This window comes from Falco rusticolus, chromosome 1, assembly GCF_015220075.1.
Source record: "Falco rusticolus isolate bFalRus1 chromosome 1, bFalRus1.pri, whole genome shotgun sequence".
Classification (NCBI taxonomy): Eukaryota; Metazoa; Chordata; class Aves; order Falconiformes; family Falconidae; genus Falco; species Falco rusticolus.
Genome location: NC_051187.1, coordinates 68,684,751 through 68,710,850, shown reverse-complemented (window position 1 = coordinate 68,710,850; position 26,100 = coordinate 68,684,751). Strand labels below are relative to the sequence as shown.

Here is a 26,100-nt window from a genome sequence, read left to right as displayed (position 1 = left end):
TTTTTCACCAGCAACTCACACCTCCACAGCTTCATAATATATCATTTGGTACGTACACACATATTTCAGAATAACTTTCTAGGTATTTTTACCAGGTCTGTTTTTATGGAATATTAATTCCTGGACTCTGGACACAGCTGGTACCCAAAATCAGAATGCTGTATCTTGGGAGAAAGGAAACCACGCTGGTCCCTAATTTGCGATACAATTGGGGTGGTACCGAACAGTACAAGACTAAACCTCCTAAGGGCATACAGCCCCATGGAAATCCAGTTTTCTCTAAAACAAACGACTTCAACTTATGCAACTCCTGTTTAAAGCTCATCTGCTGCCACATGGTTAGTCTCAAAGTTGGTTATTTAGAGGAGGGTTGTAAATGTGATTAATTCTTGTGGAACGGCTAGCAAAAGTTCAACAAGAGTCTCTCTTGCAATGTCACATTTGTCTCCAGGTCAGTCAAGTTGAGTAATTTCTCAGAAGTCCAGCATCTTTTAAAAAGTTATCCAAACAACAAGACCAGGTTTTGTATTTACGTACTTCCATATAAAAACCCATTAACATTTCTACTGATCAGAATATTAATTACTGCTTCATTCTGATCCTCCCTCCCTCCCTCTTACCACTTGTTTTTCCTACAATTACTTCTCTGTATTTTATGCTGAATCAAGAATTAAAGAAATTAAGTTAGCTTTAAGACCAAATGCAATAATAGCCGAAACAATCCACTAGAATTAAAAATTGTGTTACAGCCAAAGCAAAGAGAGGCAGAGACATGGTGGCAAACTTCTGAGCACCCAGTAGGGAACTGCATCTTAAAAAAAGTCAACAGTGCTGCTCTTGGCAGAAGCTGCCCCATCACTTGCAGGGATGATGGAAAGTGGATACGCTCTGCATCACGACCTGCTTTCTGCTGGCAGCGGTTGTCATGATGGAAAGGGGGTCGTGTGCCCCTTGCAGCTGCTCCGAACTGTGGCAGGGGAAAAAGGGAGAGAGGAGGGAGAACATCTGGGGGCAGTAATGTCTGGCTCAACCCGTGCAGCTTGGCTTGATGTGCTCACACAAGCGCCCACTGATCTGTTACCTTGTTCCTTTTCTTGTCGCTCCCATGGAAAACAGATGTGGAATGTCACGTTATTTAGATTAAAAGTGCCACATCTGACACAAGGCCATGACTAAAGATGACGCGACAAATGGGAAGCAGCAAACTCCAAGTGTTACGATGTGTGCACGTTCCTAATTAGCACTTATGTGTTTCCTTCGTTTCAGTTCTTGTGACTGAGCTTATAAACAGCCAGACACCTAATCTACTGATTAACAACTGCTTCACATATGCTAATGTATGATTGCTAAAGGCTGAAGAATCAGATTCATCTCAATTATTCATTATTTAGAAGTCAAAACTGATCAGATTCCACAGGAATCTGATGTTCTCCCAGCTGTGTTTGCCCTAACAAGACACACCACTTTTTAGTGAATGTTAGTTCTGTTTTTCAAGAAACCAGTGGTGTATTTGAAGCTTCCACCACCATTAATTTGAAGAGCTCAATGTACTGTGAGTGACACATGCTGAGGTCTCAACAGGCAGGATACTGTTGAGAAATCAGAGGACACAGTAAAACATCCCTTCGTGTAAGAAGCAAATGCAAAACACTTGTGGCTTCAGTATAATGGTTTTTCTCTGGCGTGACATGGAAACAGGAAAGGCAAATGATAATTGATGAAAAAACATGACAAAAAAGACACAGGTTCCTGGAATTTTGCATTAGACAAATGTGATTCATAGAGCTCACATCAATGCGATGTAATCCTGGCTGTTTGGAAACCTGAGTCTCCCCTTTGATGGGCATGTTGTTTAAATTCCCAGGGACTGGTGTGCATTTCAAGTATTATTATAAATAACATCCACTCTTTGGAAGCCAATAAGAGCTTTAGTTGCATTTTTAAACACTTGTGTGTGAATGGTCTCATTAGTCATTTTTTCCATTTCATCTCTAGGCTGCATGTGTTTTTTGCTTATGAAGCACTGCTGCCTTGTTTTGTAGCCATAAAAAACTGTTCCAAGAATACCAATTTTTTAGAAAGGTTTTCATTCCAGAGTTGTTCCCCTTGGAGAATTTAAATCTCCCCCCGATCCTGTTGCCTTCTGCTCCCAGTTAGTGAGCTACATAAAATAATCCAGAAAGATGCTGGACCAGAATTTCAACAACTGGCATTGTGCAAGGGGATGCCATTTTCTTTACCTATGCTATAAACTTCCCAATAAAAATTGGCTACAGCCAGCTGTGAATTTATGCTAAAGAAGGAATCCTTTCCACAAAATACAGGGATTTTAATGCTTCTTTCAGTGTGACTCATGTGACCCTGATTATACCTGTCGGAAAGGGGAAGTAGCCAGCCTCATTTGACATCTTGCTATTGATGCACATGAAATTCTTCAATAAGTGAACACTCTGCATGCCTCCAAATGAAATGTAAAATTGCACAAGCATAATAACTGCTATAAATATGAGATAAAGCAACAAAAGATTCTTGGCTTTGTTTTTTATGTTGAAGTTTTCTAAAAACATAGGCTGTAAAGAAAGGAAACAAATGGAAATGGTTCTGGAGGGGCAATTAGGCAGAAGCTGGCTGATCTTGTTGCTGAGAAAGGCACAGGGTTCTTTTCTAACAGTTTTGTGGTAAGACTGTTTAGCTGTTGCAGAGGCACTGCTTTAGTTCTCCATGCGAGTCTAAATAGAAATTTATAAAAACTGTAGCTACAGATCCATTTTTTCCAAAGCATCTGTGTTTCCATATGCTAGATTTAGGTAAGAAATATCTACAAGGTATGCAGTACCTTCACACAGTAAAACACACCCATGGGAAACCATCGAGGCTGGGAAGATGATGTTTATCCTGAAACATGCTGTCCATTGCCTTAGGCTGCTCTGGCTTGCTCCAGGGCTGCACCAGGAAGCACTGTGGCTCCTTCTGCACTGGAGGAGTCAGGACCCAGCTGGACCGAGTGCTCCCAGGTTGCAGGCTGGGCGGAGTTTTGGCAGATAGCATCACTCTTTGGTGATGCACAGAGTGTATGGATGTTTACATTGATCTGTACCTTACAAAGCCTGATGGTAGCAGGCATCATTGCAAGAGTCCATACCCACATTCATCCTTGTACCCACAGTGAAACCAGGGAGCTTTTAGAGGTATAAAATCCAGTCTGAGCTCGACACATCTCCTTCACTCCCACAAATACACACACATTAATTTTGGCCTCTGTTTTGCAACGGCTGGTGAAAATACACTACTTGGTTTTTGCAAGGTGTAAACACTGGCGTTAAAGTGGTGGTGACGAACCTGTATCAGCTGGGCTGCACTCTCTGGACTGCCATATCGATGGTCGTGCCCATTGATGGCCAATACCCGGTCATTCTCCTGAAGCTGTCCATCACGGGCAGCCACACCTCCTTCCAGCAAGTTGAAAATAAATACCCCCGGTTCATCGGCCTTGCGGACCAGCTTTATTCCCAGCTGCTCGTCCGGACTGCTTTTGTTTAGCACAACATGGAAACTGTCATCCCTATTGCAGTGAGCATCAAGGGAAAGTCCGCTGTTTCGGCATCGGTACCTCTGCTCTCGGAGCACTGTCAGTCGGAGCACGTGGCAGGGTTGCTTCAGGATTGACAGGGCGTAGTTGTGAGGCACGTTTTTGATGTCCATGCCATTTACCTGCAAGAGAGAAGCAGAAATCAGCAACAGAAAGACCATCGAATCTGAACTGGCACTGGAGAGGGCAGATCTGTTTACACAGATGTCTTCATAAGAAGTGACGTGCGCTATTTCAAACTGTGTCACACAGGAGGCCAAGTTTGTGGTACAAAACAATCTTCCCCCCAAGGAAAGGACGTGCTGTACAGACACTTTCTGCCTTTTTTTTTCCCCCTTTCTCCCTGATAGTCTCCAGACATACATGTTATTTTTCAGCTTTATTATTGCTTTCCCAAGCTCCAATATACTTTCATATATCTTAGTTTTATTCCACAAGCTTCTGATTTCAAACTGCCTTGCCAGCCTTTGCTTTCACTCCCACCACTTCCCTGCTGTTTCTCTTCTTCATTATCTCCCAGCTGCTCTGGGTACAGTAAAAAAATGTTCCCCACTAATGAACCTCTAATTAAAATGAAGAAAAGAGCCTCCAGTAGAAGTTTAAATGCCCTGGATATTTACTAGCAATTATGCTGATATACCATACCAGAGAATCAAGCTTTTTACATTTCTCAGTGTTTTCCAGGTAAGGTTTAAGATGGTAGTAAAACTGCCTAACTGCCACTTCTTTAATTTGGCTGGGCAAAAGAAAGAGAGCGAAAAAAAGAGCTTCCAGTCAATCCTGTCATGTCCGTGTGTGTAAGAGTGACTAGGCATTACACTTTATCACTGCTAAATGAAAACCAGTTGCAAGGTTGTAATTCATCGCTGGCTGGAAAACCCGAATCAGACAAGTTATTTCCATGTAGTTTTACATTGCACAGGTTGAACCATTTAAATATTAGGAAACATCTCCAAACTGCAACAGAAATGTTCCCCAGCATGGACAAAAGCGTTTGACTGTTTTTGCTGACTGCCCATGTGGGCTTGACGGGGTTGTCCCACTGTGGTCTGACGGGGGGCCTGCACCCCCGGAGACACAGCTCGACTAACTTTAAGCTGCCAGCTTGGGTACCGTGGATGGCATGAGCTGCACCAGCATGGGGCTGAAATTGCTGGGAATCCTCAGTAAACCCCTGGGCAGTCAGCCACGGCCAGGGAGAGCTGAGCTGGGCCTGTCCGTGCTGCAGTCACAGCTTCCCACTGCAGTTTGGATGTGCCCTGAAGGAACAGTTTTGGCTCAGCAGTGCCATTAACCCTGCTGCTTTCTGTTGGCACCAGGACAAAAAGCCTCGCCAAAATGCACGATGGGGTGACAGTCCTCCAGCTGCCGCCTGGAGCCACACTCCAGAGGCATGTTTAAATGGTGCCAGAGCGAAGTATGCCCACATCATGATCCTGAGAAAACCTTTTGACCATGGTCTGTCAGACATGAAGCAGAAGGCACGTCACAACCCTGGCATGCCTCAAGTGTCCTCAGCTATCACCAGGGTCAGAAAAAGCTAGGAAAGCATGGTGGCTTACAGGTGGTGCTCTGAAATTCGAAGATGGTATCCTTAGTAATTACTTACATGGAATATGTAGTAGAAGAAGTCAGTAGGGCTGGGAGAAGTATTTCTCCCTACTAACCGTACCAGCCAGGCATGCCAGAGCGGGCAGCAAGATAAGCATCCAGAGTCCCACCTTGAAGACGACCAGACCTTGCAGTCTACTCCACTCCAGCTCTTGTAGCCCTATCCCAGCTAATGCCACGCTGGTTAGCCTGGGTACCAGCATCAGTCTGCCTAGGGCAGCATGGCCTGCAGTGAAAAAAGCAGCCTGCTCAAATGTTTACCTGTAATTTGGAAAAATCGTGCTGAGCTCTTTGCCATCTCTGGCCATGCTGTCACCAATATTTGAACTAGCTCATTTAAGCTGCTTGGGTATACCTGGGTGAGCTGCGTGCATTTGGCTTGCAGTGTGAATACACCTGTGCACTCCAGCTACACACCACCAAAACATCAAAGCAAGGAAAGGAACTAGTATTTTCTGTCATCACTCTTTTCTTCTATGGACTCAGGCATTATTAATATAATTTAGCATCCTTGCAGAGCTCCAGGCCGCTGGGAAAGCTAAGAGTGCCATTCCCATTCAAAAGCCATTGCTGAAGCCACTGCTCACAAGGTACAAGATCTTTAACCATCTGGCCTAATTATTGTTCATCTGTTATACATTTCTATAGAAACCGGAGCAGAAGTAGCAGCCAACAGCTACTGCCCAAATGCGGCTCAAGTTTGCTCTTAGAGATTCCACCTGTGGCTGCTGGTGGAACAACACTCCCAAAATAGAGGGGGCAGTGTCTCACGCTCTGTGGTGCTGAACACGTCATACAGAGGAGCTAGAAGCTGAAATAACGTAACAGATCAGGGCCCCATCACCTATCCTGGGGTAAGTGGGACGTAAGGCAATGGAAACCTCAGTAACTGAGATTTAAGCCCACAGTTCAGTAGAAACGAACTGGGCAAAAAGCCCGGCCTCTGCTTTCAGAAAACAACTTTCGCACCGCTGGATCAGAAATGCCAACAGTCTACTGCGCTACATTGTATTTCAGATCTACCATGTCTGGGTAGAAATTAGAGAAGCCTGGCAGTGAACAGGAAAGATAAACAAAACTGTGAGCCTCAAGAGCTGTTGAAATGAATGAAATCATCACAGCATGCAGGGAAAACGAATGTCTTTCTACACACATTATTCTGCCCACACAAACAAGCAATGTTGCAGATCTCATCTCACGATGAACTTATGTCTTAATCTTTGCTAGGATGCTTTTACCTTGTACCCCACAGTACCGTACCTTTAGTATCATGTCTCCAGGCAGCAGCCTTCCATCTCTGGCAATTACTCCATCTCGATAAATGTGCTGGATAATAATATGAACCAAAGGAGTCTCACTGCCTCCCACAATCCTAATGGCCAGGTTTTCATGGGGATCAGTACGGTTGATCTTAATGCAGGTAATTTCCCCATCTGGAATCAGGTGATACAATCTGGGAAAACCTGGAAATGCACGTTGTAAGGTATTTATTTGACATCACAGCTTTGTTTTGTTGAAACATGCATTGCACAACTTCAAGTTCCTGCCAGTCATCCCAAATAGGTTTCATGCATGGATGTGATTTGTACCAAGTGGGGAGGAAATCCTTGATGAATGGACTTGAAGGGATCTTTTTTTAATTAATATATTCAAACTTCCTTTTTTCCCTCACAAAACGCAGCCCTAAACCTTTCATGTAATCCAGACAGTTTAAATGTACTTAAAATACAGTTACATGTGCTAATATTTTAAGGGAACAAAATACATCTTTAGTCACCAGAGACCCCTCTGACCCAGGCTATGGTTCCTTGCTGGCCCTAGAGCAGACAGGCACGTACACCTCAGCATACATCCAATCCCTGCTGCGGTGGGCTGCACAGCCTGTCTCACTGGGAGCATCCCAGGCTGCCCTGTTTTCCTTCATTTTTGGTACTGAGCTGAGCACTGGGTGTTTAGCTTGTGAAATCCATGGAAGCAGTTTTCTTACCTTCAGCTAACAGAAAGGTGAGATTTCTCGGGCAACCCAAAGCACACAGTAGTTTCCCTACCAGAGCCCCTCTCCTTTCATCGCTGCTTGAACTCTAGGAAGTAGGAATGACTGGCTCTTACTGTGAGGTGTCTGTATTAAGTGTGCTCGAGGTGCCTGGAGGGAAAGATCTCTGCTGGCCTGGCAATCTGGGTGTGGGGAAGAGGGACCAAGAGTGGACAAGGGATCTTTTGTATTTATGATGCACTGGGTAAGAGCATCCTCCTCCAAACCCTAATTTTCAACTGGCACGTTTGCTTTCACAGCATGTCACTAATACTTTCTTTCCTTTTAGGTCAATTCAAAATGTTAATCCACATTGAACTGCGAGCAAAGCTGACGTAAAAGCACCGGTGAGTTTTCTACCACAGGTGTATCAGCCTTCAGTTATTTTGAATCCCCCATAGGTGAGAGAAAGCTTTTTAATTTTTTTGTGTGTGGGTCCAATCCAGCGCTTATACGAAAAACCTGTAAGCTGAAAAATTAAGTGCTAATATTTTTTGAATAACCTATTTTAGAAATGAAAGTACAGTGACTGTTACTGAATAGCGGTAAAGTATTAAATGAAAATTAACAGAGCAGTATCTGAGATAGAATAAATATTTCTACTACAGAATTAGCAGGCAACAAACCAGCAAGGCACCAAAACCTTTTGGGAGAGAGCAAGGGGAAAGTAAGAACAGGAAAAACATATTAAGAAGCGCCATGTTGCATCCCTTACCACTTCTTTGATCATATGTTCTTCAGGGCGGGAAGCTGTCTTCCTCCACGTCTGTAAAAGCACCTACCGGCAGCACAGACTTCGACTTTGTGGTTTTACACAGAGTTGACAAGCAATAAAAGTATCCAGATAACTATACAGCCTTCACCAAGCTAATATCCAAGTTTTCATTTACTTTATACTCTTGTAGCAGAAGTTTCTGTGCTAATACAGGTTTACTTCAGTTTTGCACACAACTTTGCTGTCTCAGTAATGGGAGGTGGTTTATTTTTCCCCATATTCTTCTATTTTCTGAACACTGTTTGCCCAATTTGTAAGTTCTTCTCTTCTCTCTAGCCTGAGGGGTGGATTCACTCATCGAAATCCAGGCCTCCAAGTCAAATGCATGATCTGGTGATCTGCTAGCTCTGGCTTCCCCTACAGGACATGGGCACCCAAAGAGAGCAATACCCGCTTCACCCCAAATCACCCCTGGAGGTGCTAAACTCTCTGCTGCTATGTAAGAAGAAAGAGGCAATTGACTCTGGCGTCTCAGTGGTGTGCTTGAAGTTGGGCAATACAAGTACTCCTCAAAAATCTCCAAAGGTGTGATCCATGCATCAGTGCACGTTTTGCACTCTCAGTGTGGCTATAAGGATATTTATATGTAAAAATGTAAATGATAACTTGGATCCCCAGATCTTCTCTGCACAGAAAGAGCATAAATAAATATCTCTGTATATTCTGAAGACTACCAAAGCAGTCCTATAGAACTACTTCTATATCCCATTGCATGATGATTCACCTCATGTCCTAACAGACTGTGCTTTTTGACTCAAACACTCTTTCTTCCACACCTCATTCCAAAAGCTTTTCTAAAGGAATTACCCTGTTACATTTCTTGACCACGGAGAACTGTGGACTGAACAAGCTATTGACACTTGCGTTATCTCAGTCTGTAATTATCCCACAGCAAAATCAGAGCAAAGTGGCAGTGAACAAGTCTCAACACTTATATAAGACTTACATATAGCTTTATATAAGGCATAAGCTTATATAAGTTTCTTTAAATCTTGATCATTGCCTTAACTGGTTTATTAAGTCTTGTAGTGGCACTTGGCTGACTTTCAATATCACTTCATGCAGATACTTTTAGAAGATTTTTTCATACCTAATTTCCTTCTTGAAGTGTGCAGTCTACAACAAAACAAATCTTCCAGAGACATTTTTCTTGCCAGTCTGCAAGTTTCTAAGGTTTCTTTTTCCACAGTTAGCAGGATGTACTTCTTCACCTCCTGTCTTCATTTGATTTGTGTTCTTTATAGAACATAATTAATAAGTTGCACCATTTTCTCCTCAGATGGGCCAAGCAACCACAATAACCCCATGATCCCTTAATTCCTGCTCTCTCCATCAAAGACTTGCCTCTTATTTTCATCCTAGACATACGCATGGACGTTTGTATTACCAACAGCCTAGACTGTCATAAGTGAAAGGCCAATGCCTATTTTGACAAACTAACAGTAAGTTTGACAAACTAAATGTATAAAAGTCACAACTACATATTTTTTTGAATAAGAAAATTCATGATCACTTTTTCTCCAAACGTCTGCATACATTGTGTGGGGTTTGATCAAATCCTACCATGCCTATTTCAAGGTGATGCTGTGTCTGGAAAGCAATGTCTTCAACTTGATTTTTTCTAACGTATACACCATACCCAGAAGAGGTGGACCCTGCTTCAGCACCTGGTTGCGTATAATGAATGGGGCCTCAGCAGCCCAATTTCAGGGACTCCAGCTGGGCTGAGGGCTTGCACCATTCACATGTACACAGCCTGTTGTGAGGCTGGAGCATCAGTTTGCACAGACCCCATTTTCCAGCCCTTACACTCTTAATTAGAACCCTCCATCCTCTTTGACCAGGTTTTCCAGAGCAGGAAAACCCAGGAGTATTGCATACCTTTCTTTACCAATTTATATTTCCAGTCCTTAAATATCGAAGAGCTGCTGAATCTAGAAAGAAGTAAACTTTCTGTCTTGTTTTTGGTGATTCTTGCAGGTTTTCCCACAGAGTGTTGTGTTTTTGTCACCGGGGGTTGTATGGAGCATTTTGAATCTGTCAATATAATAAAATGTCAACTGCATTCAGAAAATTGTGTGTGCTTTTTCCTCAAGCAATATTTTCCTTATATTAGTGTGCATTTTATTGATATTTTCACACATCTCGTTACAGTAACAAATAACATAGGAGAGACCAGCTTTACACAGTAAACTCTACTTGTCTGGTACGATGTAGGACACTGAGCACTCATTAGTGGAGTGGCCATGAGACTGTAATACAAAATTTTAAGTATGCATAAGATTTTATCCCTGCAGTTTATAATACTTAATGGTAGTGCTCCTTCAGTGCTCAGGTTTTGGCTGACTCCTGTGTGCACCACGCTCCTTCTGACAGTGTGCCATCAGGATAACTTCTGCCTTCATTCCCAGTATCCAGCGCGACAAAGCACTGTATAGTGTTTGCTATGACTCTTGAGTCCAGATTAATCAAAGTCACTGTAAACAAAATTTGTGTCTCAGGTCGCAAGTCCTTATTTAGATCAGAAGGTCTGATTGATGAGAGGTGCCAGCCCACCCCCACAAATAAGACTACCTGCAGGGACACACACTCATGCTTCCCGGCACCTGGTCATCAGGATTTAAATGAAGTTTGTGTAATCTATTCTTGGAAAATTCTTGTGTCTGCGAATTTCACATGTACTTGTGCTAGTGTGGGACTTCATTCTGCAACTCCTCCTTCCCCTTCGCTTTCATTTAGCATTTCATTCTGCCAGCGGTTTGCCATCATTTTGATTTAATGCCTTCCATCAATTCTCCAGGGATGCTGGTCCAATGCAGGGGGCAGGTACAAGGCAATGGCAGCTCTAATGTCTCTTCTTGCTTCTGGACATTCCTCTCACCAAAGGAGTCCCAAAAGAGCTAAAATGAAACTGTTGTAGAGTTGATTGTGTCTCAAGAGTTGTGGCTACCTCATCTACAACAGGCAAAGTTTATCAGTCTGCAGTGGAGGAAATGCTATAGAGCCAATTTCTTCTGGAAGTTGCCTGGCTTACCATCCTAGAGCAGAGTGCTTTGAACCAGTTCTGTGAGATTTCCAACAGCTATTTGGGGAAATAAGAATGGCAACTGAATCAAATCTGGGGAAAACGGACAGCGTGGGGCTTCCTGTGGGGTGCCACCTTCCCAAGACAGAGGTTGGGCTGTGCTGTCTTGTCCAGGGCTGGATGAGCCACTTTCTTTTTGGCACATAGAGAACCTTAATGCTGTCAAATGGTTGATACCTAGAGCCATCTGTGTTTCACTTACCTTCTTTTCTTTATGTACCTTTCCCAAACATTTATAATGTGTTATAATGTATATATAATGAAGTATTCATAATATCAATCTATCTATTGTAAATATAAATATAAATATAAATATAAACATAAACATAAATATAAACATAAACATAAATAAATAAATATATATATATGAAAAAAACAGCAGGGCTCAGACTGAGCAGCAGGAGTGAGATACACCCATAAAACAGGAGAGTCTGTTCTGTGATCCTGCCAGTGCCTGCCAGGGCTGCCTTGCTTTTGACTGCTGCAAAGCAATAACAGATGGTAGAACTGCACCCACCATGAGACTAAGAAGAATAAGTTTGACTTTGAACAACATTTGACATCCTCAAGCAATCATAAATTCAATTAATTTTACAATAGCTTGACTGCAAAATGGAACTGATGAGTGTTTTTGAAAACAAAGAGCACAGCTCCCTTTTGCTGGAAAACTGTAGAGAGGTTTTTGCAATTGCATTCCCAAATTCTTTCCTCCTAAAGCATTAGCTGGTTTACAACTTGTATTTGTAGGTCAGTTTGAGTAAAGAGTATGTATATCCATAGTCCTTTTTAGAGGTGAAGTTAAAGAGTGTGATGCCAAACTAAGAGCACAGTGACACAAATAAGCGTAGCAAAGCTGGAGCAGTCTTTGCTTGGAGATATTTTATCATTTAAGTAGATTGTCAAGGTCATTTACACTAGTAGATCCAGTCAGAAGGTATTACATCTTAAAAGCATCAGTGCCCGAAGGACGTCCCTGTCACCTTCCCTCACATCTCAGAATGAAACCATCTCTTAAATTTTCCTAACTTCAAACCTTGAAAGTTATTTGTAGCTATAAGTGCTATTAATGCGATTACTCACAGGTAGGTATCACAAGCCTGTGTGCTGCACTACAGAGAAATAGTTCTCTGCACGGGTTATTTACATATAACCAAATTAGTAAAAAGCAGAAATTCTTAATGTTTCCTTCCCCAAAACACCTTCTCATCTGTGTTTGCACTTTTCATTAACTTTTAACTTTTTCTTCAGTTTGGACATTGAACAATTCTCTGCTGAAAATGTCACCCAAACATTTAAACAGAGCAACAAAGGAAGCCTGAATCATTTAAATCCAAAATGAGTGCCTATAACATTGTTTAAACAAATCAAACTACAGGTTGCAAATGCAAATCATGAAGTAATCTTCAGAGTGCAGGACTGCTACCAGATCCAGGTGTAAGATAGCATTAGACTGTAACTATTTCTCTGATGTAATTATCACAGAAAGACATTTGCTGTTATACATCATATTTTTCAGTGTCCCTGGGTAGCAAAGGAGTTTTCCAAAACTAGCACTGCATTCAAAATGAAGCAGAATCATGGTTATTTAAATATTTTTTCTCCTGCGTGAGGAATGATTATTTTGTCTTGCATCCTCACAGCTGTATTGCAACTGACCATTGGCCCAACAAATGTATCAGCTTCAGATTAAAGGCACCTACACTCTCTGCAGTGGGCAAATACTTAATTCGACATCAGTGCTGCTGATTCTAAGGGCTAATACATAGGTATGCACTATGGTTTTCGTTCTGAGAGCTCCTTTGACCAAAATACAGGCAAGACACAGGTTAAACAGAGACATCTGAACTAAAATGAGGGAATTCTGATAACTGGGGACAGATGGACTATAATATGTTGAGCTTTGCCAGGTGATCTGACAGCTCCTTTATCAGCAAGAGGTTATCAGCAAGAAGGGGTTATTTCACTCTGTGCCCGCTGTGAGGCTGGCATGGTCTTAGCTTCACCCTGCTCATGCACTAAGCCTGATGAGGAAAGGAGCCACCACAGAGGTGGTGAAATGCTGCCCCGTTTCTTGGAGCAATGAGGCATGGCAGAGGTGTGCTCTCAGACGTGAACCTATGAAACTTGGGGCAAGGCAGCTGCAGTCGTCACACCAGGTGTGGAGACCTCCGAGGCCAGGAACCACCACCCACAGGAGCATGTCCATTCCCAGGAGAGCAGAGTGGCAATGGGGAGGCAGGCACATGGGGCTGCCTTTTTCCAGTGGGTTTGGGCTGGACCTTTAGTGAGCACAGGGCAGAGCGTACTGCAGCTATCCCTAAAGACTGACCAGCAAATAAAACCAGGAGTCCAGCTGCAGACTGCTCAGAACAGCTGAGGATTTAAAAAATATCTAAGAGAAGAAAACATACAGAACTGAAGAAGAAAACAAGCCTCCAGCTGGCAGGATGATGATAACTGCCACAGAATAAAGTATATTCATTTCCTCCAACAACAAGAAGAAACAGAGAGAGCCTTTGAGATGCCATTACAGAAAGCACCTATTGCAAAGGACTGAGTAGAGGTCTTTACTAAAGTTGCATTTGTATTGCATTTTTTTAAAGACCAAATTCGAGAACTGTGTAATCAAAATGCATTCTTTGCAAATGTAATTAACACGGTAATTTAGGTACCCAGCTTCTGTGATCTCATATGTAAGACTAACTGCTCATTAAGTAATTACACGCCTACCTGGTTTTTCCAGTGCAGTAGAATATATTTGGAACTTTACAGGCATGCTTGGTGCAGAGGAATGAAACCACAAGCAGAGTCAAGGAGAGAATGACAATCTTAAAACTGCCAATGGGGCCCTGGAGTGATTGCCACTTCAGGGCCCCATCATATGTCCCTTAAAAAGGAGACAAAAGCACTTTTAATTCTGCTGGAAAATGTAAAGGTCAGCACCATGTTCACACCTTCTTCTGTTAACATCTGGACTGCACTGGGTTACTGGGTAGGTATTGTTGGCATCCACATCATCCACACACTCTGGACATGAAACCAAGCTTTCAGTGGAACAATTTCTAATATAAACTACAAGGCTAGGTAGAAAGCAGTCATAAAAACATCTATGCTCCATCCTGAAGACATGCCTTTTGAAAAGTATGAACTTGAAACATTCAGAATTTCACTCCAGCTGAAGAAGGGCAAGCTTTTGCTTACAATGGATTGCACAGTTGCTAGGGAATGGGAAACATATCTGCTCAGAGAGCTGTAGACAACTTATTTGCAAAATTTTACTTGGGGAAAAATAATAAAATATTTGGGACAATAAAGTTATTAATGATGTTTCCAGGCCAAGGGCAGGTTCACATCATTTTCATGGAAAGGTTCACAATTTTGAATTATCAAGGGTTTTTTTGGCTACATCAGCAAGTGTGTGGACTAAGAGAGTAAGTACCAAGAACACAGTAATATAGTGAAACTCTCCTGAAGGAATGAGTAAATAAAGCAGAAGAAATACTGAACACTGTTCTCTGATTCACCACTTCAAGAACAATGATGTCTAAACACAACATTTGGCAGCCTTTTGTCCTTATTTTGTGTGGGTTTCAATGACGACTTGAAATTCAGAGCAAAGAAGTTGGATATTTTGTCATCTTAAAGCCCTTATCCCGGACATTTGATCTGGGAAGAGACATGAGGTGCTGAGGCATCAAGCAAAGGAATAATAAGCTCAGTGAAGACCTTGATTAAGACAGTAATTCCAACTCTATCATCACTTCCTCTTGATTCATGAGTGCTAATGTTCACTTCATAATTATGGTCCAAGACAATTAGTAACATTTGCTGATTGCTTTGAGAATGCCAAATATTGTTACTGCCTGCCAGACCCCTCATCCCTGACGTACGTCAGACAAAATTGCCTCTCCCTGCTGTTTAAGAGCAGAGCATTCCTACCTCATCACCTGCCCAGCTGAGGTAATACAAGTCTGTCACCAAGGATCCCACAGAAATGGTGGAATAACCACAGTGCTTTGCACTTTTGTACCATCCTCCCACTGGGAATTTCCAGTGCTTCATAAATATTAGCCAAACCTCATTAGTCTCATATAATATATGATCATTGTGATCCGTTTGCTTTAGGACAGACGCATGCTGATGAGGACTTGAACAAAATGATAGAGCAAATCAATGACAGCGCCAGTAATCGATCCCAGATGCCCAGATCCCACATCCCGTGTGCTAGATACAGGGCTGGCTGTAGCATACAGGCTGTTACCAGAACAGCCTTACGTGAGGTCCCATACACCCCAGCAATGTTCTTGTCTGACAGTCACTAATGACTTCTTAAAGAAAAAAATAAAGAAAGATTGAGTTTTCTGGGTTTTGTTGTTTTGTTGTTTTTTTGGTTTTTTTTTTAATCATGCACAGCCCACTACATGAAAAGCATGTCAGTCATGGACATCTACCCCATTTTAAGTGGTAACACAAAGAGAGCAAAGCATTACCTTCCTCTCCAGCAGCAGAGTTTCCAACAGTCTCCCTTTCCCGGACAGCCTGGTTGGAAACAGCGCTTCCACTTTTTGTCCTTCGAAGAACACTGAATGCCTTGTTTATTTTTTTAAAAGATCTGCTTCTTATAGTGGAACGTTCAAAGTGTCGAGCTGCAACAGCAGGAAAAAAAATATCAATACAGTTCAGCAGTTCTGGGCTAGAACCACACCATATCTGCAGCTGTCAGCATACAACAGGGCATAACACCAACAGCAAGGCTGCCTGCACTTCACCTTTGCACCTGACTCCAGCTGATGCTCCAAGGTTGCACCCACCTGAATCTGTGTACAATTATCCTGCCTCTGTCCCACACCCTGGAATTGCCACCTTCCCTGTCTGTTTTTCCAGTCACACACAGAAATCTCCTGTGAGTGTGGTAGCCTGGGGGAGAATAATCCTCAGTCAAGGCAGAATCAGCAGCAGTCCTGTGAAAAATCCACATAAAAGGAAGAAGCACTGCCCTTCCCAAGCTATGTAAGTTTGGGGAAAAAAAAAAAAAAGGCTGGAAGTTGTTGTTAAAAACTTTTCTTGAACACCCCACTACACACACACACACTACTGCCTCAAAACCCTGCAAAGCTTCCAAAGCCGCCAACACTACACAACAATGTCATGTCAAAAATTCAAAGATTATGAGGTGGGAGGGACTAACTAAGTCATATCTTCTAACCTGGGCAATAAAAAAAAACCAACCACTTGTCACTCTCTTTCCGTCCTGCTAGAAGATATCTTTGTGGCTGTTGCTGTTCTGTCTCTTTGAGCTCTTCATGCTAGCCAAATTCTGTAATCTAATAATACAACATTCTCTCAAACCAGACTGTGGCCTCTAAACTCAATAAAACCAGCAGGATTTAATTTCATCCTGGTGTTGTCTTCTTGCCCCCTCCCTTTCCTCACCTCTCTAGCCCAATGTACGCGAGAGGACAGCACTGCTCATTTCTAGTCTTTCTTCAGCCCTTCATCCGTTCTCCCAACATGCAGCTGGTGTAACACAAGGTGGGCTATTCATTTTGGCTTCAGAGTACTCAAATACAAGCTCTGAACTCACCGTTAATGCTTCCGAGTCTGCCTTTGGCCAGGCCATGTTTTTCAAATATGACATTCATCAGAGCCGGGTGCAGTGTCACAGGGTGAAGGATCAAGGCAAAGTTTCCTGGTGCAACTTGTCCCTGACTCTGGTTATTTCAGCAAGGCCAGCTCCTCTGAGCTGCACCTCCCTGGGAGGCTGGCAAAACACCCCCATGCTCCAAAGGCACTTCTTAAGGTTTATTTTCCTGCAGGTACTTGGCAACTGCCAAACACAATTCCCAACAGGCTTCTGAGTAGGTGCCCATGGCATGGTCTATGGGGGTTACTCGGGCCACCATGTTCTGGTGGAACTAAACACAGCTACACCATCTCCCTGGCACATCACATATGCCATTTGCTCTTCCAGCTGAGCTGACTTGCCTAAATACTTTCTTAAGACCTGGGGTTTGCATGTGTGCAGCTAGTCCGTCTTCAGCTTGGTGCTGCCCCCGGCCAAGCAAATTTGTTTTCACCTCAAATCTATTGGGTCACTAAGTGGCAATTTGATAAGCCATGTAAAATTAAAGATTTTGCTCTCCCTTTTTTTTTTTTAAAGCCTCCAACAAAAATTTTTTCACAGAAAAAGGAATGCTGAAAGAGGCCATCATCTGAAACCATCACTTTTAGTCCTTACTTCTGTTTCGATTGCTGCGATGCAGGTCCCCGGGGCTGCTGCCTGCCTGGCTGTCCTCTGAGGTGGGGCTGAAAGCTGGGTTGACCAGCCCCGGCTCATCTGTCATTAAGGCGATGGCCGCAGCTGCCGAGAGCTCGGGGCCCAGGGCAGCTACTGCTAAGCTGGAGCCATGGTCCGGAGAACAGTCTTGGGAACGCCTCTTCCGTTCCTTGGTAAGGCCATAGTGGGATGCTCCTTTACATCTAAGGAGAAGGGAGGCAAAGGGAGACATGATAACAAGTTGTATTTATGGAAATTATCCAGTGCCAAGGAATCACTTGGAGTACAAACTATGACAATCATGACGGCCGATGAAAAACGGATGCTTAACAAGAGGGAAAAATGCCAGTTCTGTCATGTTGCAGGATCAAAAAGAAGGAAAACTGTCCTTCAAAGCACCTGAGGTACCACCTTACATGGAAAGAGTACTGTTGGTGAAGAAAAGGTAGACCTGTGTGTAGTGTCACTTGGTAAACAGCTACTCAGGATGCCAGAGTGCAGGAGCAGCAAGTGGCCAGTTAAGCCAGAGGCTGCTGGCTGTAGTTTCTTCCTTGTGTCTGGTCAATGAAGGAGAGCAGGGTGAGGCCTGACAGCTCCCTCAGGTCTGCTGGTGGAATAAAAGGCGCCTCACACAGCCCTGCACCCTGAAAAATCTCCCTGGCCACCAAGGTGGTCACACCGGGTGCAGGTGCCGTGCCATGCAGGGGGCAGGGGCTGCCCGCAGGTCGAGGCCAAAGCATCCCATGATGGGAGGGCTGCAGCTGGGGGACACGTCCCTGGGTCTGTGGGAATCATGTCCCCACATGGTGCCTGTACAGAACATTTACTGCTTGAACTGCACCTAAGGAATTGTTTTCAAATTCAGCCATGGAGATGAAGATTCCAGCTCTGCTATTCTAGCTCAGTTAAGACACTAAAATAAAGGGGTTGTTGCCTTGATGGAGGAAGAGGTACATGAAGTAGGGGTGGTGGTGGTGGTGGTGGTGGTGTTCCTGCTGGCCCCGCAGCCCTGTCAGAGCCAAGGAGGGAGTGCAGGGCTCCCACTGAACGAGTGAGTGCAGGTCCTCAGACCAAGGTCCTTGGGCCAGCCTGGGACTTCGCCAGTTTGGGGAGCTCAAGGCTGGCTCTAAAATACTTCCAGAGGAAAACCCAAATCCTAAATCCTTACTCTACCTCACATTGACGTAGTGTTTCTGGTGGAGACATGCATGTTCCCAGAAGAGCTGAAGATATACAGCATTTTAAGAGGCAATTTACAAGTCTGCTTTGAAACAACTTATTTGTGGTCCCAACTATCTGCTCTAGATTCATCCTAGAGAGCAGGACCACACATGGCATTCATTTCTTATGGCTTGTTAAAGAAAGTCACTTGAATGAAATTAAAGGTCGCTGTGCTCTTCATGAGTCAGTATTTAATTAAAGCTATAAAATAACTGAAAAGACAGAGTGGCCCAAGGACACAGCACCTGTGACTTTTCTCCAGCACCACTTCTGCTCAGTGCCCACCCACCAGAACCTCATTCACTGCATTAAAAAAAAATAATCTGCCTTTTAATCATCATCTAACGAGCTTGCCCTACTTTCAATTGCTATTATGTCTTTCTTCATAGCAAAGGCTAACTGATGACTTTTATGAAAGTGCCCTATAGGACAAACTCACAGAAACAGCTTGCAGAAACCCTTAGGGATAGAAAGCTCTTCCTAATATATGGCATGCACAAAAGGCAATGCATAATACATACAGTACACAATGCTAGTGGGTTAAGTGTCAGAAAAAGAAGTAGCGCTCTGAACAGGGGCCTTGGAAGAGAAACAATTTATGGAAGCAGGACAGAAAGATGAGAGGAGAAAGAGGCTTTGTATCAGCTTTGGAGCAGCAGTTTAATCTCTCTTATGGCATTGGCTTTTTATGAGAGACAATTGAATTAAAAACTTTTTTAGCATTATATTATGAATTACCATCATTTACCTCATACTGCTTCTGACATTTTTTGTCTTAAAGAGAGAAAAAACCTTACCCAAACTGTATCATATTAATGCAACTATGTAAGGGCTTTGCATATGCTTTACGGTTTTGATGGGAATGGTTGTGGCAAAAGTTATTTCTGAAACCTTTCACAAGCAAAGCGAGGCATCTCAAAAGAAAATACTCTTATGGAAGGGAAGGTTGGTCAACTATTTCAAGATGCCAACAAAAAGCTATTTCGGGCACCTATTCCAAGACAAGGCTGCAACAATAATCATGTAAAACAGAAAGGAAGTGCTTTCCTGCCTCCAGTGCAGCAACGTTTTCTTATTCCTTCCTGAAAAAGAGGTATGACTTCCTCACCTCCCCAGCATCCCACACTGTGGAAGGATGCTCTCCTTTATATTTCACAGGGAGCAGAACCACAAAAGCCCTCCCCCCTTGCAGCTCACCTAAGTATCTCCAACACAGCATTTTGGGAACCTGTCCTCAACCTCTCCCACTTGCAGTAAGGTCACGTTTACTAATCCAGACTGTGAATGCTCAACAAAATAGTTCAAAAATAGTCTAAAAAGCCAACACAACGAAATGAACACAAGGAAACAGCCTTGGGGTGAATTGTTTGCTGGTCTCAAAAGACAGTCTCTGCCTTACAGAGATCCTGCAAAGATTCAGAATATGATGAGAGACATTCCTACTCCGTATTTTATTTTATTTGCCTCTCTTTTCATTGTGCCAGTAAAGTGTCAGTAGCTGATATTAGAGCACCAGCCTTGTGAATGGATCCTCAAACACAGATCTTTTTCACTTTTTGTGGGTTGTGTGGAGATCAACGTGAACATCGGAATTGGCTCCACCCAAAGATTCCCGGCTACATGGGTTCAACTGCTGCCTGGTGTCCATCTGCACTTCACTACTAAAGCCTTCATTTTCTGTGGAAATCCTCTCTCGGTGCTGCTGGCTGCACTGCAGACACCCAGTTAATAGCATCAATCCAACAGCAATGAAGAGAAAACAGCTACTTTGAATGTAAAGAGGGATGACACGGTTTAAGATGTGGCTTACTGGAGAAGACAAGTTGTCATGATACAAAGCACAAGGCATATCTTTCTAACTCTGCCAGAAATAGTTAAAAGAGAACCAAAGCTCTTGAAGTATGAGCACTGAAGCTATTAAATAATTGTGGCAGGCATAAATGAACACAAATCAAGCCTTCTTTCTTCAGATTAACACAGTGTCCTTGAAGAAAAAAAAAAGAAAAAAAATCCCAACCCCTCAAACTTGTAATAAAATCAGCAACAGCATCTCTTCACTTTCATTGTTTTCCTTGTGCTGACACTGCTGTGATAACAGAAAGCAGAAGAGATGACTAAGTGGAATCATATTTATAGTGTCTCAGCTACATTTTTCCATATGGTTGGATTTGGCTCCCAGAAAAGAGAAATCCATAAAGCAGCTACATGCCAGTACTAATTCTTTCTCTTACTGTGATTATTAATCAGCTGCCTGATTTACAGCTAGAAGATAGGATACCTGATTAACATAGGCCACTCAGAAAGCAAACCCAGCACTGTCTGGTGGCCAAGGTGAACTACAGATTTATGTTCCTTCCCTGTGCTGGACAGCGAGTACATCCATGCAGCCGTATAATACCAAAACAATGTGAAGGCCAAACCCAAAGACAGATAAACAGACGTGAATAATGCACGTTGTACAGTTCATGCCATTAAAGCAGTGTTACTAGGTGTGTACAGGAAATTCAGAAAATAGTTTCTTCTGTTTGCATGGCCTCTTTTATGAAGCAGAAATGTGCTGTCCTAAATCCTGGCTGTATGAGCTAACCACTGGACAGTGAGAGGGCAGTGGTGGCTGTGAAACTTCACCCAGGGCTGCAATTCTGGCTGGCATCAACACCTGCGGCCACAGAGCAAGCCTTGCCCCGTGCCCTGCTCCACACGCCAGGGAGGCTTTGCACTCCAGGCTTTAGGAGCAGTACATCCCAAGTGCTGAAGCCAGGACATCCAAAACCCTGTGGCTGCCTTTGCTTGGTCCTACCATTTGTGAAAACAAGCTTCAGTTAAACTCAAGGCCAACAGAAACATTTCCACGCCATTTGCAAATTCAAATGAAAACAGTGGTTTGAAAACAGAAATGCGTTTTCCTTGCAGCATCCCTGACTCGCACAGCAAAGGAGTGCCTGAAAGTGAGGTTGACCTCAAGGATTTCCATTACCTAGGCTGACACAGACAAAATATAAAGGTAAAACATAAACAAGGACAACTGCATGGATTTTTTCACTCCATTTCTAGTGATCTAAAAGAAACAATATCACAGGCAAAAAAATGCATTTGCTTTTTTAAAAACACCCTGCTTTCTCTCTGTCACTTCACAGGGTATCCCTCTTTCTCCCTGTCTCACACCTGACTGCCTGGGAAGGAAACAGGGTAAAAAAGTGAAGCTAGAGAGTGACAGTTCTGGTGAGCCGGGTCTGGCTCAGATACACAGAGCAGAAGCTCTCCCTGCCCAGTTCAGCACTTCTTTCCCAACCTCACCTCCAGCGCACGGATATTTTGGTGATGTTTTGCTTTAGTGCAGCAGCAATGGACCCATTGTCTTAGTGCAATTAAGAATGATCTATACAAAGCACTCGGGATTGCCCAGCAGAAAAAAATACTGCATAATGGACTGTCATCGCTGACCTGAAGCTAAACTCTGATCAGGGTAGACAAATATGTTTCAGCTATGCCCTCGCTGCAAGCAGTCTCATCCCTGTGTAATCTGGGCTTGACGTAAGTCAGCATCAGAAGTACCGGTAATGTGGTATCACACCCCACACAAACTCTCCTGACTGCTGTGGTGCCCCAAACTGATCCGGTGGAAAGGCTGATGGAGAAACTGAAGGTGACCAACAGGGAGCATCCTGGAAAACCTAGTGCTGATAACCTCACTTGTGAGACCCTGGTGAGAGGCTCCTGCCGTCTCTGCAGAGGAAGGGGGGGGTTGTATTGGAGAGGCTGACTCACGAGAAGGTGTTGGCAATTCCTGCCCCACGGTAACCACTCAGACCACATGTGCATCAGCAGTGACTGTAGTCCAAACATAACCCAAATACCAACCATATGGATTTCAGGCCAAAAACCTGAATTCTAAAGCTTTCTGAAAGTCCATCATAAGGGAGTGAACTGACTAGATCTGTTCTCAGGCAGAGATGACACCAATTAATCTACTACTCTGATCTCACTTTTGCCAAGTGCCCCAGGAACTGGAGCCAAAAACTAAAAAGGAGCAATGCACCTAAACTCCAACCAAATCCCATGTTACAGATCTAAGCTAAAATGCAGCAGATGTACAATCTCCTTTCCAGACCAACCCTACCAGTGCCTTAGAGCCTGTAGACATCAACATCTTCAGCAGCGAAGGTGACAATGACAAATACCCTGCTGCTCTTTACCCCCAATGATGTTGTATTATCCTTGCTTGGAAGTCTGGCTTCTGTGGATCCTGGTCCTATGTGCAAAATTCCTTTTTTTATTCCCCCCCTATATATGAAAATCAATCCTGGAACTGAGTGTTTAACAGAAATGCTTTTTCCTTGGTAATTCTGAGTTCTTGGAAGGACTAACCTCTGCATGAATGCTGCATATGAAAAAAAGCTTCATAAATAAGTACCTGATTTTTTTTTTTTAATGCATTTGCCTTTTCTGCTTTTTATAAAGGATTGTGTCATGACAAGAGCATTCCTCAAGCTACTGTCATCACCAGCTATGGCTAAGAAGGCCCTGCCTACAATAAACCTTCCTCAAGATTTATAAAGAAGGGATGAGCCACCTAAAAAGCAAAGCTTAAACTCCTGGATTACAGTTTCCAACCAACCTTCCCTGCAAGTCAGGCTGCAAAAACCTTGTCTAAACATGCAACTAGAAAACAGGCTGTTCTCTGCACCTGCACTTGAAATTCTTAATGCCAGCAACATTTCTAGATGCTCATCGCTGCTGTTCAGTGCACTTTGTACCCTGGCACTGATGCACCTGGGTATCCTCTCCCTGATGATCTCAGTGTCAGAGGCTTGCCATTTTGTTTGGGGAAGGAAAAATGCTCATTTTTCACCAACCTGAAGTGGCAAATCATCCTAGTTACTATTACTCTTTCACTTCAATAATGCTATAAACAAAAGCATTTTAAAGACAGCTTCCTGACACCCGGGGCATCAGGGCTAGCTGGGAGGGAGGCACGGGCTGGCAGCTTGATCCCTGCTGCCTCTGAAGGGTTGAGGATGAGCAATTCTGTTTTGTGCTTCCATAAACACCGCTCTTCTCCATGTCAGCACAGAGATAGCTGTGATAGAAGCTCAGATGAGGCAAAGAGCTTCTCTGTCTAGCTGTCAGAGATTTTCTCATGTTATTTGCTCTCTATTGTCAACCAGAGGCCTTTGCTAAAGTATAAACATGTAGTAGATTTAATGGTTCTATATTTCTGCGTTACTACTCTATAAATATTTATAAAGGTCCTCATAACATTTATTTCTTTAAGCTGAAGTTATTTAGCTTAAATATTTTCCCACAAGATAGGAAAAATCCTCTCAAATATCTATTTTTTTCAGTTTAATTTCTGCATATCCCTGTTATGGTTTCTTAAGGTTTTTTCATGCTTTTTGTTTTAATGAAGCCAGTGTAATTCAATAAACTCTGGAACTACCTTACTAGCAAAGCATAAACTTGTACTGTGTCCCATCTGTAAAGATCTGACCCCAAGGAAGGGCTGTCATTGCCACAATGCTTTTGCACTATGATGCTGTCAAACAAAATGTATTTGTATATTATATAAGGAATGTGTGCAGGAGTATCTGTATACTTACACTTCCATGTCAGCCACTTATTAATGAATTTGGGTGCACCACTAGAAAAAAGGACTTACAGTTCCCACAGATTAAAAAAAAATAGGTTTTCTAAGCATATGAGGAAAATGCATACCGAGTGTTCTTTATAATTACTATGTTAGTCATCAGCTTCAGTGACATACTCCCATTTCTGTGATTTGGTTGCTGAGAAGGAGGAGCAAGCATGGCCATCGATTTTGGTACAGCCCTTGAAAGTGTTTTGCACTGGTAAAGAATGGAATTTCAGTTCAGAGTTCAAACCCCACAGTTCCCAAAACTACCAATGGACAGGCAGCTGCTGCCAGACACAAACTGAACAAGCATTCAATGGAAAACAAATCTTCATTTTAAATTTGACTGCTCATACTGAGGGAAGGGAGGAATCTCCAGATTTCCTACCAGTTTTTGTAAGAGTTGAAGACCTTGGAACACATTTTTACTTTTAAATAAATTGTAGAGTTTAAACTTCATGTACATGGTCCCGAAGTATCATGTAACATGTGGTCATGTTCAAGATTTTTTCCCCCTATTCTTTAAAAAGCAAAAAAGTTGTATTTCAACCACCATCATCAGCTTCTGTTATGAAATGTTTTAAAAGGCCCATTAACATCTATCATGGGAACAGAGAACTGGAAGAAATAGGTAAACAATACTAGTTGCCTGCAGCTCTGGGCAAAAACCATGACTGGGATTATTGTGCAATAATCCCAGTTGTTGGGACTATGTACAAATTGTTGGTCCAGATCATGTTCTCTCCCTCCCCCAATACTTCTTCCAGGCCATTACTCTGTCATTTTTGAAACACAACTGTACTGATTTCTCTTCAAGTTTCAAGCATCGTTTCAAGTTCTAGTCTTAAGCCATTCCAATAAATTGCAGCTGTCTTACATATAGGAGAATGGAGCTGTAAATTGCTAGAGACAGCTGAGATGGGCAAGTCAGCATACAGGCTGGAAATGACAACTTCTTCCATGGATTAGGGCAGCTTCTGTATTGTGCCTAACACAACTATTACTTTAGAGAAGCTAACGTTCACAACTGACACTGTGGCTTTGCCTTCTGTTGCCCCTTCCCCACTTGTGCCCAGGTCACCAATGCTCTGAGAGTGCACAAGGGCTTCAGCAGCCGGTTCCCACTGCTCACATAAGGCACAGCCTTAGGTTGCTGCTACAGCTTCTACTTTTTCCAGTGCTGCCTTTAAATGTAATCCTTGTAGAGCACAAGTAGACCTTAAGCAACAAACATGAGGAATTAACCAAGGTGAAAGAGTATAGTCAACCTATTAATCATTATTTGCTCTTAGGTTACTATAAACAAACATTTGCCATGACAGGGAAGTTACTGGCCAAAAGTACAGAACCAGAGTGATCTTGCATGATGTAAAACAACAGCAATATTTATTTATACTGAACTTACTCAATTAAATACTGAAGCTCCCCAAGAGTAATCTACATACCTCATGCAAGCTACTCACATCAGCTGACACAAACAAGGAAAACAGAGGAGCAGCACCCTCTCTCTAACTCTTGGTAGGTGCTTAGGTACTGACACAACAAGGAACCTATGAGTACCTGGGTAGGAAATTCAGAGCAAAATAAGAGGGAAAAATAAGACACATGGGACTAGCATTTCTGAGCTGGTGAGAGCCTGTAAACCTTGATGACGGCTTCTAGTGCTTTTAGCATCCAATGTATAATACATCGTTTAAACTGCTAATTTGTTCAAGTGCTATATTAAAGTCCTAAAGTACTAAAACCTCCTCTTGACTTGAGCGAAGGTGGAGCTTGATGAAACATTTACCAGGTGCTTTCATCAGCTGTGTGATCACAGTCCCATGTGTCTTTATTTTTTCCCTCTTATTTTGCTTTGAATCTCCTACTTAGGTACTC

The 26,100-nt window shown here is 42.9% G+C and overlaps 1 protein-coding gene across 6 annotated transcripts in view; it reads right to left on the bottom strand.

The window, feature by feature from the left end:
* LNX1 (ligand of numb-protein X 1) overlaps window positions 1-26,100 on the bottom strand; it is an 83,235-nt gene that overhangs the window by 17,771 nt on the left and 39,364 nt on the right. For 3 of the 6 annotated variants that reach the window (XM_037383003.1, XM_037383021.1, XM_037383038.1), the window contains 5 exons: window positions 17,331-17,572; window positions 15,583-15,738; window positions 9,889-10,044; window positions 6,461-6,663; window positions 3,340-3,711 (listed from right to left, as the gene is read on the bottom strand). In XM_037383003.1, the coding sequence (XP_037238900.1) occupies window positions 3,340-3,711; window positions 6,461-6,663; window positions 9,889-10,044; window positions 15,583-15,738; window positions 17,331-17,572 (1,129 nt within the window). The remainder of the gene's footprint in view (window positions 1-3,339; window positions 3,712-6,460; window positions 6,664-9,888; window positions 10,045-15,582; window positions 15,739-17,330; window positions 17,573-26,100) is intronic. The other 3 variants (XM_037383013.1, XM_037383028.1, XM_037383046.1) reach the window with 2 other exon arrangements.